Source organism: Pongo pygmaeus, chromosome 7 (genome assembly GCF_028885625.2).
Source record: "Pongo pygmaeus isolate AG05252 chromosome 7, NHGRI_mPonPyg2-v2.0_pri, whole genome shotgun sequence".
Lineage (NCBI taxonomy): Eukaryota > Metazoa > Chordata > Mammalia > Primates > Hominidae > Pongo > Pongo pygmaeus.
Genome location: NC_072380.2, coordinates 89,009,843 through 89,029,390, shown reverse-complemented (window position 1 = coordinate 89,029,390; position 19,548 = coordinate 89,009,843). Strand labels below are relative to the sequence as shown.

Here is a 19,548-nt window from a genome sequence, read left to right as displayed (position 1 = left end):
ACATGCATTTTATTCTTTTGCCTCATGAAATACAGAAAATACAATATTTCTATATTAATCTTTATGATATGTTTATACTTAAGCTTACCATGTATATCAAGGTCCATTTGAACATCCCAATTTTCAGACAAATGGTAATACATATTCATTTTTACATGTTTCAAAATAATAGAAAGAAGGCAAAATACTGTAGTCTTATAGAAATATGTTACAACAAACTTCCCCCAGCATTTTTGACATGTCTAAAATGAACTTATAAGTTACTCTACATATACACATTGGCTATATTTAAAATAAATGTTTTTGAATGACTAGCTTAGAGTATTTTCATTTGAACAATATGAAACAATTAGAAAACTGCTATTAGTTTATCCTACAACATTATACAATTTCTAAGCAAATGTACATCAGTGGTATCCGTTTGATCTAAGCACCACTCAATTGTACTTATTTCCCATTGTCCTTCTCTCTCTCTCTCTTTCTCTCTTTCTTTCAGACAGAGTCCCACTCTGTCGCCCAGGCTGGAATGCAGTGGCACTCTCAGCTCACTGCAACTTCTGTCTCCTAGGTTCAAGCAATCCTCCCACCTCAGGCTCCCAAGTGGCTGGGACCACAGGCATGCACCACCATATCCAGCTAATTTTTACATTTTTAGTAGAGATGAGGTCTCATCATGTTGGCCAGGCTGGTTTCAAACTCCTGGCCTCAAGTGATCCGCCAACTCAGCCTTTCAAAGTGCTGGGATTACAGGCATGAGCCACCGTGCCTGGCCCTTATTTCCCATTGTCTTAACATACAATTGGGTTTGGGATCCCTCTCCTCTAAGTCTGCTACGAAAGCACTTCATACTTTTTCAACCCATGAAGTGATCATATAAAGAGGAAACATAGTAACTTAGACATCTTTAGTTTTATATTAACATATTGAGTATCTCTGTACAAGACACCTGGCTTGTGAACATTCTTTCCTAGACTCCTCCATGATCTCCTTGCCCAATCAAGCCCCACTCAAATCTATCCTCCGAATGATCTACTTAAATCTGACGTCCCTACTTAAAATCTTCCAGTGACTCCTATCACTTACAAAGAAATAACTCAACCTTCTGTACATAGCGAGATTATGTCCAAGATACCTGGTCCTTGTCTGTCACCCCAGTTTCATCTTTGTTCACTTCCTACATAACACTTAGTGCTTGGGAACAGTCTTCCTACACTTTAGAGTGTCACATTCACCCAAGAGACCTGTTACTGGACCCCATCTTGAAAGGTTCTAATGTAGTAGGTCTAGAGTTGAACTTGAGAATTTGCCTCTCTGTTGAGTTTCCAGGTAATGCCAATGTTCCTGATCCAGCTCACATTTTGTAACCACCGTTCAAGAAACCCAACTGTTTGTAGTGCTTTCTCCCTTCCTATATGTACCATTACATTTCCTTATCTTATTTAGAACAACTTTTCTTCACTGTGTAAATTCCACTTTTCCTTTAAATCATCTTGGGAAATATCAGTTTCAACATCTATAAAAATGGAGTTAATAATAATTATCTCATAGGTTTGTTATGGAATAACATACACAAATTGGTGAGCACAAGCTTAGTAAAAATAAATATTAAAAATCATAGCTGTATTATTACTAGTACTATTGAGTACTATTGTTTTCTTCTCTAAAAATTCTCCTCTGAACCCTGAACTAGGATTAGTGTTTCTGGATAAATGCTTTTTTCCCCTCACCTGTATATTGATGTTAAACCATTCACCACAATTTAATTTGTGGAAATTATCTGTATATTGCCTACTTGCTGTAATAGGTAAACATTTTTTGAAAATAGTGAATATCTTAGTCATCTTTGTGCCAGAAGCAGCTGGAACAGTGCCTGGAATACAGTAGGCAGGCAATACATGTTAGTTGGAACAGTGAATTGGGTTTAGAAAGCAAAATTTGGGAAAGAAAAGGAAGAGTCCACATGCTACCCCAACCCCTATTTCCCTTTAATAAGATGTAAAAGGGGTGTTTGATTTTGTCTTGGTAGTCTGGCTTTGGTTTTTTTTTTTTTTCTTTTTGCATTTCCCTCTCTACTAAATCATATTTATTATTCAACCCTCTCCAGTCTGGTTTCTGTTCACATTAATTCCTCCTCTCAAAGTCACCAATGACTCCCATGCTGAGTTCAGTGGTTACTTCCCTGCATCTTACTTCACTTTCTTTGCTCAACCGATGTTACTCCTCCCTTCTTCTGGAAAATCGTGCCTCTCTTTGGATTTTATTGCATCAGGTAATTGTGATTTTCATCCTACCTCTCTGAGAATTTCCTCTTATTCTCCTTTGCTGGGGCCTCCTCTATTAAACAACAACTAAATACTTGAGTGTCTCCAGTATTAGTACTAAGCCCTTTCTCTGTCTACATTACCTCCCTAGATGATCTCATCCAGACTCATGGCTTTATATTTTGTAACTCTACTGGATGTCCAAAAAGTCTATCTAGTTTAGTATGCCAAAATCAGAGCTCTTAATGCTCCTCAACTCATCTTACTCCATTTCCCCAACTTTACCATTGCCATTAACATGCCACCACTCAGCACAAGCAAGAGTCAACCCCTAGTCTTCTCTTTCCCACTCATATGCATCCTATCCATCAGTAAATCATACTATTTCTACTTCCAAGATACTTTATGTATACTGAATCCATCTACTTTACATTTTCCCTGTCAGTACCTTTAATCTCTTACCTATATTCCTGCAATGGTCTTATAACTAGATAAGACTTATTCTTGTGTTCCTATAATTTATTCTGCACAACTAAATAAAATCAATCCATTCTCCTGCTTGAAACCTGTCATAGCTTACTATTTCACTTAGAATAACATAACAACTCCTTACTAGGCTGAAACAATTAAGCCCTTGCCTACTTTTCTGGCTGCAAGTTATGCTACACTCCTCCTCACTCCCTCATCTTTCTCCATGTTAGCTTTCTTTCTCTTCCTGGAATGGGACCAATTTTTTCCAAACTCTGATGTACATTTTCCCAGACTCTGCATAATTGGCTCCTTTTCATTAACCTGGACTCGGCTCACTTGTCATTTCCTCAGAGAACTTCTCTGACTACTGCTCCTAAAGTAGCTGATGAGCTGTCACACAAGTAAGGTCCTCAGATTTTAGCAGAATCACTACCACCTGAGGGGCTTGCTGGATTCCACCTCCAGTGTTTCTGATTCAGTAGGTCTGGGTTGGGGCTCAGTAATTTGCATTCTTACAAGTTCCTAGGTTGCACTGATGCTGTTTGAAAGGGGACCACACTTTGAGAACCTCTGTTCTAACATATCACCTCTTTAACACTTCCTTTATCACATTTATTGCAATCTGAAAATACTTTTTTGTTTATTTGTTTAGAGATATTATCTAAAGTGAGGGACTTCATCTGTCTTATTCACAATGTATGCTCTGCAGTCTCTGGCATATAGAAGATACTCACTAATATTTTAAATAAAACTGATGATTTCTAATTTGACTATTTGTGCAACTAAGTCTACGGTGTGATGTCATCAATTGAGATGGAGAAAAGAGGAGAACAAATAGTTTTGCAGAAAAGGAAGTTCAATTTGGAATTTGTTGTATTTAGCCTCACTACAGAACATCTAGATGAAAACATCCAGAAGGTATGGGAATATCTAAGTCTAAAGATTCTCAGACAGATTGAAGTAATAATGTAGATTTTGATGTCTTTGTTTACAAAGCAATAAAGAAACATATTGACAGGAAGTAATCTCTTTTTAGCTTGAAATTTTTGCCATAACTCTTGATTTTTGTCATATCACTGCTGGGTCATTAATGAAATCTTTTCATTGGTTTGAGGTGGGGGAAGGAGAGTAGGTTTATTCTATTTCATATTAAATATGTTCTCTAGATTTTTAAGAGAAAATAAGATTTTAAAAAGTATTGATGAGACATGCATAGGTAAAGGTAAACTTAACTTTGAAGCTGGAATTTTTTATGAGGAATGTCCTGACTTTATATGGAAGGGATGTTTTCACTTGCAAAATTGTTTTTATTTTAAGTATTCCAATATATCGTTGTGAATGCAAAGGACCTTTGGTAATCATTTATTGTTCTATATAGCAGGTTATTATTCCAATTGGATAAATCTGGAAACTGAGGTCATATTTATATAGCAGAAATAAATGAGGTGTGTTGTAGTAGTAGGAGTGAATTTCCTTTTAAATTATCTGAATATAATGCAGCTAAGAAGGTGTAACTGCCATTTTTTAACAAATATATGTATGTATGTATATATATATATATATATATATATATACACCAAAGCAAAAGGATTAGAGGATATGTTGACATAACTATGCAAAATCCAATGAATTCAATAATTACCAAAAATAACTCCATCAACTAGGCTTTTTGACTTGTGAAAAATAATAATTTTTCACAGCTTATTAATATATACATTGTATAAAACCTATAATTTAGGTGAAGTTTCATAGTGTATAAATATTGATGTGAAAAATTATTAGCAGAAGTTTTAACTTATTCTTTAAGAAGCTACAAACATCGACAAAAAAGAAAAAAAAAAAAACAAAAGAGTCCAGACACAAACCTTATATCCTTCAGAAACATTCACTCAAGATGGATTACAGACCTAACTGCAAAACACAAAACTATAAAACTCCTAGAAGATAACATAAGGGAAAATCTGGATGACTTTGGGTTTGGCAACAACTTTTTAGATACCACACTAAAGGCATAATCTATGAAAGACAGAATTGATAAGTTGGACTTCATTAAAATTAAAATTTTTGCTCTTTGAAAGATACTGTTGGAAAATAATGAGACAAGCCACAGACTGGAAGAAAAGATTTGGAAAATACATATCTGATAAAGACTGTCATCTGAAATATACAAAGAACTCTTACAACTCTTACAAGCAAATAAACAACTCAATTAAAAAATTGGCCAAAGACCTTAACAGACACCACACCAAAGAAGATATACAGATGGCAAATAGGCATATGAAAGATTACATGTATGAAAAAATCCACATCACATGTCATCAGGGAAATGCAAATAAAAACAACAATGAGATACAACTACACACCTATGAAAATGGCCAAAATCCAGAATACTGACAACATCAAATGCTGGTGATGATGTGGGGCAACAGGAACTCTCATTCATTGCTGGTGGGAATGCAAAATGGTACAACCACTTTGGAAGACAGTTTGGTGGTTTCTTACAAAACTAAACATGCTCTTATCATACAATCTAGTAATGGTACTCCTTGGCATTTATCAAAGGGAGTTGAAAATTTATGTCCACACAAAAGCCTGGACACAGATGCTCATAGTAGTTTTATTCATAATTTCCAAAACTTGGAATCAACCAAGATGTTCTCAGTAGGTGAATAAATAAGCTGTGATATATGAAGACAATGATATATATATACATTATTTAGCACTAAAAGGAAATAAACTATCAAGCCATGTAAAGACATAGAGAAAACTTAAATGCATATTACTAAGTGAAAGAAGCCAACCTAAAAAAATCTACATACTGTTTGATTCCAACTATATGACATTCTGGAAAAAGTCAAACTAAAGAGACCATAAAGGATCCCTGGTTTACAGGGGTCAAGGAGGTGGAAACAATGAATAGACTGGCACAGAAGATTTATAGGGAAGTGAAACTGTTCTATATGATATTATAATGATGGATACATGTCATTATGCTTTTGTCCACACCCATAAAATGTACAACACTAAGAGTAATCCCTAATGAAAACTACAGTCTTCAAGTGATAATGTTTTGTCAATACAGATTCATCATTGAACAAGTGTACCACTCTGGTGGGGAGGGCAGTGATAATGAAGGAGGCTATACATGTATGTGTCAGGGGAGAGGGTATTGGGGAAATTTGCTGTGAACCTAAAACTGCTCTAAAATGTAAAGTCAGTTTACATATACTTCCAATTATTTAATTTATTTCATTTTGCTTTTTACTTATTTGAATAAGGCATATGATCAGATCTAATTAGAGAAGTTCCAGAGAATGTTTATTACATCAATTATGAGAGTGACAAAAGCAACTCATTTAGGACAAGGAAATATTTTGAGAAGGAGTAGGAACCATTACCTGAGGTTGATCTCAACTGCTGCTCTGTAAGATCATCATCACAAGTCCTGGCTCCCAATGAGGCAGTTTCTGCAGAAGACATTAGAGTGAAAGGTAATCAGCATGCCATATCCAGCTCTCACATCATGGCTAATTATCACAAGAACCCAAAGTTTGGCAGTCAGGAGAGATAAGTATCAGGTGAATCTCAGGTGAGTCTCCAGCACACATTATATCCTAGTGAGCAGCAGCTGGTAAAATGAGCCCAGGGAGTGATAGGATTAGATTTAATTCTTAATTATTAGCAGCACAGAACAAACACACTGATAGAGAAAATATGGGAGCAGGAAAGGCTCATTATGATTTTTGTCATTGGACTATTTGGCCAAGCCTACATTTTATAGGATTATGTGTTATAGTGACAATAGCACATTACATAAATTATGAGCATACTTTTACTTCTCTGATAAGGTATCAAAAAGAAAAGAAAAAAAATCATTACTGTATACGATAGCTGATGTGCCAAAGCAAACATCAGGCACTGGAGGGGGCACCCGAAGAATAAGTCCAAGTCATCAGCAAATCCACATCTTTATTCTCATTTTTATTTGAGCTTTAGAGCAAAAGTGCCAACAATGTCTTGGTTTACAAAACTCAACACCAAACACAAATCATTATTGTTAACTAACTGCGTGTTTCGTTTTCGCACCCTATTGTAGGGGAACCAATGGAATAAACAAAACAACTAGACCTCAGAAATTTCCTTCGACATCTCATTCCTTCTCCACACCAAGCCACCACCTGCTGTTGATTCCATTTTACCAAGTCTCTTATCATGGGTGCTCTCTATTCCCTCTGTCTTCTTCTCTTTCCTGACCATTTCAGCAGCCTCTATAATCATCTATATGCCTCAAATTCCCTGTCTTTCCAATCCAATCCCTCATAAAATCTCAAGAGTTATCTTTTTAGAAAATAGAATCTTGAATACAAATCATTTCGTCATCACTTCTGGGTATGGGTGAATTACTTAGCCTCGCTAAACCTCAAGCCCCTCATGCATAAAATGAAGATAGAATTATGTAAATAGTAACAGTAATAGAAAATAATACAGCTAAAGGTGTAACATGATATAATCTTTAAAGTCTGAAAAGACCAGATGTTATCAGGAAGTTAAAAAAAATAGTCACATAATTCTTAACTGCCAAAGGGAATCACGTTTATTTACTATTTCTATCAATAGCATCTCTGGTTGATTCTGAAGGCTTTAATTAAACAAATAATTAACCTTGAAAATAGAAGTGCATACCAAGGCACTATTATTGCATTTACTAATTGTCTTTCCTGCTGCGTATAAAACCTTTGGCCTTTAGTAGTAATCTATTTAAAAACAATACAATCATAATAAACACTCAGTGCCCCCCCCCCCCACCAAAAAACCATTATGTTAAATTCGTCATGAAAGAAAAAATTTATTCTCTGTCTTTACTTATAAATCCACGAGTAGCTTCCAAATAAATCACAGCCTTAATGGACATCCTACATGTCACTCAAGAAGTCCACCTTCTTTCTCTTGACAACTTCTTATAAAGTTATGCCTTGATTAACGTGGTTCCTTTGACTTTGAATACCTTTTTGTTCTTCCCCTGTGAGCCTCCTATTCTTCCCTCAGAACCAAAAGCACGTGAAACCTCCTCTGTGCACCCATGATGATTAGCTTACATGTATGTTTCAGCACTTATCATGATGTATTAATTTTTACATGGTCCAAGTGTGTTTCCCCAATAAATTTCGAGTTGTTCAAATGCAGCTTTTCATTTCACAGATTCTCAAGTAAGGACAGAGTAAGACATCAAAGTCACCTAAGACACTTTGATACAAAATACTAACCTACATCCTATATCCTAAAACAGATGAATCTGAAGATGAGAATTTTCCTATAGCTTCCCAGAGCTTCAGGACTCTAACTTGAGAGCTCTGTCAACTATATCACAGATAATACAAATGCAGATAATACTCCCTGCTCTCTCTCTATATATGTGTGTGCATGTAAAAACCATTTCTCTTTTTTCTAGCGAAGAATCAACATAATTTATCAGAAAATCTCTACCACTACCCCCACATACACATTTCAACGTATCATATAGACTTGTTCAAAATGAATGTCAGTAGTACCTAGGTGACTTTGACCAAATAACTGCTATTCCTTAAAGATTAATGAAAATAAAAATAAAACGACAAATTATTGAGTTCATATCTCTGCCAGATACTGTGATAAGCTATTTGTATAGAAATCATCATGTAATCCTCACAATAACATAATGAGGCAATTATTAATCCTTCTTTTACAAATCAAGAAGCTAGAGCTTAAAGAGGTTAAAGTAATTTGCCTCAGGTCACAAAGTTAGAAACCAATGGCCTGGAATGAAACCCTTGTCTGTCTGGTATAAAAGTCTGTCAAATTTTCAATGTATCTAGTTGTAATACCACAATATTTGGGAGCCTGTAAAGGTTTTCCTAGTCTTAGCAAAGGCCGGAAACCAAGTTGTGGGGAAAGCAACTTTTCTCTAGACCTCTGAAAATTCTGCTGTTTCATAACTTATGTATGTTCCTTGAATATAAAATATAACCAAATAATAATTTGGTGCCATATTAAAGTTACTTCATTTGATAGTGATTTAATGAAATGTACAAAATGTCAAAATCAGCAACTGTTGTTTAATCTTACAAATTAGGTCATGTGGCACTTAGAGACTGCTCCAATGAGAACTACTTGTACAAATAATCTCATAAAAGAATGTTTAGATCCTCAATAATGTTTCTCTCTTCATACAAATAATATAAATATTTTAATAAAGGAGCTTTTAACTTACAAAATGAAATGATTAATCTATATTCTTCTGCCTGTGTAAAATGCAAATGTTTAAAACCTAGTAATGATACATAGCATCTTACAATATATCACTTTAATAACTGGTCTGTAATAACAAATCTGACTGCTGTTAACACGATTTGTCTCTTTTGCTGGTAATTTAGATTACTAATTTGTGTTCTCTAGCACCTGACCTTCCTTGTTTCAATAGTATTTTTAAAAAATGCCATTGACTTAGTTTATCCAGTATTCTACTCTATCCTGTCAATTTGGTGATAATCACACATTTGAAAATTATGCCAAATTATGCTATTTTTATTAACACAATGTGGCAGTAATCAACATTATTTTCTGTGGAATAGTGTATTGATCATCACAATCACCATCAATAACAACATTTTACAGAATATCTGCTCTGTGCCAAGTACTGAATGATATCTTTATTTGCGTTATGACACCCATAGCAAGTGATGGAGCTGCGATTTGAACCCACACAGTTTTATTTCAGGGATAGTTCTCTTAACCACAATGATATATTGAACCATAGTTTTTAAATCATACAAGTAGCTTTCCTTTTTTTGATTCTGCATTTATTTCTAGTGTTCATTTTTGTCATTCTCATTCAGGCCTGAATTCTGCTAATCACCTATTTCCTTAGTGTAACCCAAATGGTTACATCTACAAAAAACAAGATTAATGCCAAAATGTTTAAGGTTCCCATTCCTTAAATGGAATCTCGCTCTGTAACCCAGGCTAGAGTGCAGTGGCGCGATCTTGACTCACTGCAACCTCCACCTCCCAGGTCCCGGTTCAAGAAGCAATTCTCCTGCCCCAGCCTCCTGAGTAGCTGGGATTACAGCCACGCACTACTATGCCCAGCTAATTTTTGTATTTTGAGTAGAGATGGGGTTTCCTCATGTTGATCAAACTGGTCTTGAACTCCTGACCTTGTGATCTGCCCACCTCGGCCTCCCAAAGTGCTGGAATTACAGGCGTGAACCACCGCGCCTGGCTGGTCAATTCTTTCTAATCGTAAGAATGAAAGTTCTCACGGCCCTCTCTCTCACTACCTTTTATTGCCACACCTACCCCTAACCCTCTCCATAATGAGTCTCCAACTCATTACTCCTTTCTACCTTTTCCTTCCCTGTACAAGCAATATTTATTCTGGTAAGTAAACTGACAACTTTCAGGTATTTAATCTCAGTTCAAAAATCATCAAGTTCCCATCTGGCAAATCTTCTGCTCCTATCCGCCCCCCACCCCTGGCTAATTGGGGTAACAATTTTGCAAAACTATAATCCATACAAATCTCATGGCCAGGAAAATATTTGGAATTTTAATTTTTTGACAGTCTAGATATTTATGCAGAGAATTATAAGATTAAGATATGGGAATAAATTTAACCTGTACTGGACGATTGCAACAGCCATGGGCAAAATTTGGGATGCATTCAGCACAAGTTTAGAGGTAACTGGAATTTTTAAAATAATGGATATATGTTCAAGTTGCCAAGCATAGTACTAATACTATTTGCCTACAAAACCTCCACATCTCACCTCCCTCCAATAACTTGCTAATGCATTAAACAATAAAGCATAGTACTATTCTTACAAAATGTTTAGCACATAAAATAAAATACATACCACCAGAGTGAATATTAAGCCAACTGGTGTAAAATAGTAAAGGGAAAGAAAAACATTTTCTGTATTCCTATGCAGCATTATGAATCCCATGTTATTTTCATTTACAGTAAGCCCAACTCTTACTTTTTTTTAAATCGCAGAAAAAGACTAAATTCTATGATAGAGTTCACAAGTGTCAAACAACCTTCACACCACAACCCCTCTAGCCATGCCTTTTGTGTTTTACTTTTGAAGCTTCTCCCACTTCTACTGAAGCTATGTGACTAACTGTAAAAGGATATTTTAGAGCCTATGAATACAATAAAAGATATTAGCAGCACTCTAATTGTAAACTAATAAATTATCATTTTTGGAAACCTGTTAGGTGCTAGGCATGTATCCTGCATTTCCTTACTTAATCCTCACAGTAATCTGCAACAGAAAAAAATCACTGTGTTTATGGAAGAGATGAGATATCAAAGCTCAGACAGTTTAACTTTTTCCAAAGGCACAGAGCAGCAGAAGTGAGATTTGAATGAGTGTCTGACTCCAAAGCTCTGTACCTCCCCGCTGGAAAGGACTGCCTCTGGGCAGTCCTCAGGACTCCTGGGCCAGGCAGCCTGAAAACTAAATTATTTTCCTCCTAAAAAAAAATAGCTCACATCGCTTCAAAGCAAATTCATCATAACAAGCTTAGTATTTAGAAGAATACATAAAATTCAACATTTATTATTATCTTAGTAGTTGATATTTTAACAATGTCCTCTGAACTTGCCTTGGCATTGCAAAAGTCAAGTCAGTGTGTTCAGATAAAGCAAGTTCACAATTCAAAATGATTTCAAGTGGTCTTCTCCATCCTTTTCCTATGTGGATACAAAGACTGCTCTTCTAAAAAAGCTGAGCAACTCAGCATGCTACCATATGGTTTTGAGTAACCAAGCAACATCATCTTTGTTGACCTGTAGTGCTTTCTCTTAAATTATTTCTTCCAGGCAGTAATAGATTGAAGTGCATTGGATGCTCCAGTGTCAATTATCTGAATGGGGCTGGATTTGTAATTTTTTATTTTCTGGAAAAGTAAAGCTCTTTTCCCCTGCCCTGTCTGTTTTTACCCAGAAGTTATTTTTATATAGTAAGGGAGTACTATCTCCTGGGGCCTCCTCAGCCAGGAATTTGTGATCACTTCTTTCTGCTTCTTGAGTCATCTATGACCTCAGTGTAATGGGGCCTCAAAAGAATTTAATATGTTCCGGATATAAATTAGTTTCAATAACTTACTTATACATCTTTTTAATGTCTTATATTTTAAAGTGCTTTTATTAAAATGTTTTTTCTTAAATTTACTAATTCCTAATGTATTTCTCCATATAAGAATCTATTTCATTTCTGATTGTTTTGAAATTAAAAGATCAACCTTCTGTGAGGATAATTTCAGTATAAAATTGTGTTTCCATCTATCAACCAGTTGCCCAATTATCTAGATTTAAGTCCTTATAGCAGGGGTCCCTAACCCCTGGGCTGTGGATCGCTCCTGGTCCCTGGCTTGTTAGGAACGGGCCACACTGCAGGAGATGAGTTCCTGCAAGCAAGCGTTATCGCCTGAGCTCCACCTCGCGTCAGATTAGAGGCAGCATTAGATTCTCATGGTAGCATGAACCCTATTATGAACTGCACATGCAAGGGATGTAGGTCGTGTGCTCCTTGTGAGAATCTCATGCCTGATGATCTGAGGTGGAACAGTTTCATCCCCAAACCATCTACACCTGACCACTCCGTCTGTGGAAAAACTGTCTTCCATGAAACCAGTTCCTGGTGCCAAAAAGTTGGAGACCACTGTCTTATGGGATTCATCAAAATTTTTATTGTCTAGAACAAGTTTTATTCCTCAGCATACTGTGCTGGCTTTGCTAGGTTGCTCATCAGCATAGGAACTGATCCCTATCCATAAACTGATCCCTCTTCCACCCAATAATAGCCTTTGTTTGTGCTGAGCACTGGCTAGTTATTTCAACTCTTTGCTTCCTATCTCAAAACCAGCTTTTATTTTATTGTGGTAAGAATACTAAACATGAGGTTTACTATCTTAACAAATGATTATGTGCACAATATAGTATTGTTGCCTATAGGTATAATGTTGTGCAGCAGATCTCTAGAACTTACTCCTATTACTTAACTGAAACTTTACGTCCTTTGTTTATAACTCCCCATTTCTCCTACCCCTCAGTCCCTGGCAACCACCATTCTACTCTTTGATTTATAAATTTGACTATTTTAAGTACTTTAGACTGCTTTAGTGGAATCATACAATATTTCTCTTTTCATGATAGGGTTCATCCAATGTTGTCTCATAGCTAGTTTTTAATTCATGAAAGCCTCTATTTTCTACTTCACAGTTACTAAATTTTTCAAATAGCTGTATACTAGGTCAAAAGCCTTTTGAAATTATTTTTTAACAGAGAAGAAAAAGATAGTTATTCAGCAGTACTTCTTTATCTTTACTTCCTTTAACTGTTTCAAAGACTCCTTACAGGGTGATATGGTTTGGATGTTTGTCCCCTCTGGAACTCATGTTGAAATGTGTTTCCCAGTGTTGGAGGCAAGGCCTGGTGGGAGGTGATCGGATCAGAAGGGCAAATCCCTCATGAATGGCTTAGCACCATTCCCTTGGTGATAAGTGAGTTCTCACTCAGTTCATGCAAGATGTGGTTGTTTAAAAGAGTCTGGGACCTTCCCTTCCCTCTCCCTTTTGATCCCACTCTTGCCATGTGATGTGCCTGCTTTCCCTTTGCCTTCTGCCATGATTGGAAGCTTACTGAGGCCATCACCAAGAGCAGATACTGGTGCAATGCTTATACAGCCTACAGAACCATAAGCCAATTAAGCTTCTTTTCCTTATAAATTACTCTGCCTCAGATATTTCTTCATAGTGATGCAAAAAAGGCCTAACATACAAAGGTACCTGTACTCTCAAGTAAGCTGCATTTCTTTGGCTCAGTGATATTATTTGGTTCTTGGAAGCTTCTATAACTTCTCTTACACTTTCGTCTCAAAGACCTGTGATGATAGGTGCCTCCCTCTAAGACTGCACTGTTTTTAAATGACTACAACCGTAGAGTTGAATCAATGTCACCAGTTTTTAAAAATGCTTTCTTGACTCTCTAATTTCATAATTCCCAATATTTTATTTTCATCACAATGAGTTACTTGGGCATATTTCTTTGGAGACATTATCCATGAAACCATCATTCACTCTTGCTGTGAAGAATCAGAGAACATAACCCCTGTGCTGAAATAATGGTCAATTCTTTCTTAACTATCTGAGATTTATTCTTTTGTTTGAGAAGTTTGAGCAAGCAAAGATAAAAGGTGAAACATCAGTGACATAAAATTGCCAACTTCTGCTGCAGCAACCCTGCCCTCAGAAACCTATGTTGTTCAAAGAGGTATTTCATTAGGAGAATGTTGGCTGCTCTTCGAGCAAGGAAGAAACGCCATGGAGTTAAGAACCAAATCCAAATACACTTGGGCCTGAATCCCAGCTCCACCAGTTTCTAGCTATTTGATACTGTCCAAGTTACTTAACCCCCCTGACATTCAGGATTCTATATGTGAAAGTGGAAACAATAGTAAGTTTGCAGGATGGTATTAAGGAGCAAAGTTAATAAATACAAAGTGTGTAGTATTGAATAAGTAGTAGTTGTACTTGTGCATAATTCTTCTCTGGCTTTGATCAATCCTGCCGAACACAAGTTACTTAAAGAAAAGACTATATCAATTTGGTACTATGGCTTTTTAGATTGTATTTATAAGTAATGTACTCTTTGTCCATCAGTTAAGTTAGTGTTTTAGGCCTTTAAAATATCACTATTATTTGTGTAGATATTTTGGAAGTAACAAATGTTAACAAGACTAAACATCGATTTCTTAAGCATTGTAGTTTGAAAGTTTTTTTTAAGTAAATCCCTAAGCAAATTTTACACATGCCGCAATAAAAGCAGTATGTGTATCAATTTGTAAAGGCTTGGCCTTTTACAAAAATCATAGTGAGGCTCGCAGTGACTCACTCCTGTAATCCCAGCACTTTGGGAGGCTGAAGAAGGAGGATCTCCTGAGCCCAGGAGTTCGAGAGCGGCCTGGCAACAAAGTGAGACCCTGTCTCTGCAAAACATAAAAATAATTAGCCAGGTAGAGTGGCACATGCCTGTCGTCCCAGCTAATCCAGAGGCTGAGGCAGGAGGATTGGTCGAGCCCAGTAGTTTGAGGTTACAGTGAGCTATACTCATACTACTGCACTCTAGTCTCAACATCAAAGTGAGACCCTGTCTCAAAAAATGAAAATAAAAATAAAGAAAAATTAACATAACAGAATATGAACTTTGAAGGACTGGTAGTAATACACAAGTCAGCCCTAGGTAGGTTTTTTCCTTGCAAAAGAAGGGATCCGCTGCTTCCCACACCAAACTTCCACCATCCACCTTCCAGTAAGAGAAAAACTTGATGAGAAGTTACAATCTCAGGATATATAGGCCTACAAATGTGGCAGTCTGCAAAACTGAAAATTTTCATCTGTACACAAATATTGGATTTGAGTAATTTTCTAGATTATTCCCTGTGTTGCAGTCACCTAAATCATATGCCTTACTGAACTCACCATTAAGACACAAAACATTTATTTTTCTTGAAAACAATTCATAATGAAACCAAAGATAGATAATACTTTAGAACTTTCACAAAGGCAGTGTTTAATAGGAAATGCATAAAATAAGAAGCTCAATAAGGAACGCTTTTCTTCAATCTGTAAAAATTTAAACTGATCTATTAATATGTTGGCACCAGTGTCCTCATCTGTAAAATGGGGATACAATTACCTTCTTTCTTGCTATCACACCTAGTCACTGTAAGGATGAAATGTAAGTTGCTATCACCATCTCTAGGTATGCATGCAAAACAAATAAATAAAATCTTGCTACTATACTTTCTAAATATTTAATGTTTATATATCCTGCCATGGAATGCATCGCTACTACTTATAATAAACTACCCTTTGCAGTTATATACATGGGAGAAATTATTGCTTCTCGTAGGTAGGGTTATTTATTTTGTGAATTATATATGGCCATAAAAGAAAATCCTCAGATAACTAGATAATGTTTTTTACCAACATGATAACTGTTGAAATAAATTTGCCATTAACCTAAGATGCAGTAAAGTTTCCTAAATTCTATGTAAATAATCCTTGGCTTGGAACTTTCTGCATCTCATCACATTCAAAAAGGTCAAATTTATATAGTTATATACACCAAATTATACTTATGAGAACTAACCTAGGCAATGATGGATACAAACATAAGTGAAAGAAATCTGGAAACGAAAAGTTAGTGAAAGTATTCATAGCCCCAGAAAAGGAAGATTAGAAAAGCTAGCTTGGAGCCAAGAATGAAAAATGTGCTATTGGAACCTGCTATGAATTTTCAAGACAATACTTATGCATATCCATGAAATGTTTATTTAATAAATCATTCATTAATGAGCAAACAGATTGATGAGATTTGGCACACTGCTCTCTTTGGACTGTGTGAGCAGTAGAAAAAATGGTTTCTGAGACATAGCCAATTTATTTTTTCCCATGCCCGGATGCATGTATTGGCAAAGAGTTCCTTGGATCTTGGCAGCATGGGGGTTTTAAGCAGAGGTGCCATGATCATATTTTCATCTGCGGGATGCTGTGCAGAGGATTAAATAGAGGAAGAGGTGTCTCACTGTTTAAAAAAAAGAGACACTATAGCATCCATCACACTTCAAATTATAACTGTCTGGAAGAAATCGTAGAGAAAGGTAGAACAGTCATTTCATTTGAGAGAAAAGAAATGTTAAAAAGTCCAAGATTAGGTCAAGAAAAAAAATGATAAGCTCAATTTTGAACATGAATTTGAGTAGAGAGATTTAGTAAACATATAAGTTTATGGGACTAGATCTTGGAAGAGAAAACTGAGTTGAATATATTTGAAGATGTTATTAACCAATGACTTGTGAGTAAATGACACTTCTTAGAATATATAGAGTATGGACGATGAAGACTAAGGGCAAAACTCTAGGGAACAAAAATTAAGAAATTAAGTGACATTGAAGGATGACAAACGATCCTGAGAATGAACAAAGAGGGGCTGGGAGTGGTGGCTCATGCCTGTAATCCTAGCACTTTAAGAGGCCAACATGGGGGATCACTTGAGGCCAGAAGTTCAAGACCAGCCTGGTCAATAGAGCAAGACCCCATCTCTACAACAAATAAAAACAAAATTAGCCAGGCATGGTGGAGCACACTTGCAGTCCTAGTTACTCAGGATGCTGAGGTGGGGAGGATCGCTTGAGCCCAGGAGTTTGAGGCTGCAGTGAGCTATGATCTTGCCACTGCAATAATGAGACCATCTCAAAAAAAAAAAAAAAAAAAAAAAGGAGGTACACACAGGATCGGGGAGTGATTGGTAAAATAGTGGCCAAAGGAAAAAAACCTTGGAATCATAAGTATAAAATTATACAGAGAAGTCAAGTAAAATAAGGTCATTGTCGATATTGTCAGAGATGATGGTGGCTTGGACCAAGGAAGCAGTAGAGAAACTGGTATATATTTTGAAAGAGCAGTAGATAGGACTTGCCAATGGGTCTAATGAGGAATGGGAGAAAATGAAAAGAATCAATGATTATTCCAATGTTTTTGGCCCAAGAAATAAGAATTAAGATGCCATTTACTAAGATGAGGGAAAATGCAGGTGGAACAAGTTGGGAGTAAAAAGAAGGTTGAATATGTTTAGTTTGAGATTTTTTGTTTATATATGCAAGTAAAGGTGTCAAGCAGGCAAGGGTATGAAGGGGTGTGTGTATGTGTGTGTATGTGGAGAGACAGGGACAGAAACAGAGAGAGACAGAGAAACAGAGAGCAAGTGGAGGGGAAGAGAGGGCAATGCATTAATGGTAGTTTAAGTTTTCGAGATGAGATCGAACGAGATAACTGGAGAATGAAGGTCCATGATTGAGCCTGGGATTCACTCCTACACAAGGCAAAGCTGGGGGCACTATAGCAATCTACAACCAGATGCAAGAGGTGATTTATCATTGACAATATTTAGAAGTGCCAGTACATGGTAAAAACAAAAATACAAGAGGCCAACTTTTAGTCAGTTTTATTACTGTTTTTTCTTTATTTTAATTCCCTACAGGGAATGTGTTGTTTTTATTGCCTGTGCTGAGATGAAAGATTCCCACTATTTCCTCCCAAAACAAGGAAGCACCAATGAAGAAAATTTATCAGAAATGAGGTAGGAGAAAACCAAGAGAGGATGTGGTACAGACAGCCTAGTGAAAAAAAAAAATCTCCAAAAGAAGGAAGAGGGCAGCTTGTTAAAAGCTGCTAGGTATTGTACTTAGGTGGACTAGGAATTGGTCATTAGGTTTGCCAAAGAACAGGTCAACAGAGTCCTTGATCAGAGCTTCTTTAGTAGAGTGGTGTGAGTGCAAACACCTCCTGAACGTGGGTAGAAAGGAAAAAGAAGATGAAAAAAATGGAGATGTCAAGTGTGGAAAATTCTCAGAAGAGTCTGCTGTAAAAATGACCAGAGAAATAGGGTGGTAACTGAAGGTAGATGTAACATTAGGGAGGGTTTTATAAGTAGGGAGATACAGGGAAGGTTGAGATGATGATGGGAATGAGCTAGTGGAAAGGGAAAAATTAATAATGCAGAAGAGTGTGAAGCAGTGACAGGTGTCATAGGATGGACCTAGGTGTAGATGTCTGAAAAACATTGAGGGTGAAAGTCAAATTATCACAAAAGTCAATGAAATTGAGACTGGGGCTTATCATCCTGAAGCTGGAGATCAGGATTATGACAATAATTGGGGAGGAGAGTTGGCAGAGTAGGAAGGACAGAGAAAAGAGGCACCGAAATGGATGCGAACAATACAAGAAAGGGACTAAAAAAGAGGTTCAGAAAGCAGAAGCCATTTGGTTTTAGCATATAATACACACCTATTGCCTGTTTGTGATACACAGTGACTGTAATCATTTTTGTTGCATAAAGATCTGGCTAGCAATCCTATCTAGCTATGAGCCAACACCACTACTTTTTCATTGTAGGTATCACGGAGGCTATAAGCAATAAAACTTATCAACAAAGATGAAAATCCCTGTGGAACATAAACACTTTCCTATTCAACTCTTAAATTAAGTTTTATGGCAATACTATCACACTGTAATTTTTGTAATATTCCCAAGTTTGATCAGAAAAAGTAAACTATATATAATGCATATGGCACATGTATTTTAGGATTTTGGCACAAGATCATTAAAAGGCCTCAAAAGTGTGTGGCAAATTGGTACTCTTTGCCACACACCCATTAAATTTGCTGTCAAGACTAATCAGATAAGCATGTCATAATCATCACTAGTGTAAAAGGTGACATATAGGCTGAAGTCACACTGCCATAAACATCTTATGATTCAAACAAAAAATAAGTGTGCAAAAGAGCAAATACATCATTATAATACATGATAACAGCAAGTAGTAGGGGAAAATGAACTTAAGTATGAACAATTAATTCATAAATGATTACCAGAATTCAAAAGTACAAAAATGTGCAAAATACATGGTAATCTGAAAAAAATAAAAAGGGTGTTTGGAAGGATGACAATATTGGTGGTAAAGAAATTGAATTTTTAAAATCATTTATTTTTGTTTACTTCACATATACAAACTAGAATTAAAAACATCTCTACTATGGTAAATAATTGCAGCCAAAGGCAGAATTCCCTTTGGAGGATTTTTAACAATGCTGTTACTAGGACATAGAAAGAATAGCAAAAGTACATTCACTGAAAAATGTAAGTAACATGGGAATAAACTGCATCTTTTATATGGCCAATATTTTTGTAATGTTCTCATATATATATCTCT

At 36.2% G+C, this 19,548-nt stretch overlaps 1 protein-coding gene across 7 annotated transcripts in view; it reads right to left on the bottom strand.

Moving 5' to 3' along the window:
- The window catches only part of ZFHX4 (zinc finger homeobox 4), a 187,218-nt gene that overhangs the window by 27,810 nt on the left and 139,860 nt on the right, over positions 1-19,548 (bottom strand). For all 7 annotated transcript variants that reach the window (XM_063668921.1, XM_054499233.2, XM_063668920.1 and 4 more), the window contains exon 5: positions 6,131-6,199. In XM_063668921.1, coding sequence (XP_063524991.1) covers positions 6,131-6,199 — 69 coding nt within the window. The remainder of the gene's footprint in view (positions 1-6,130; positions 6,200-19,548) is intronic.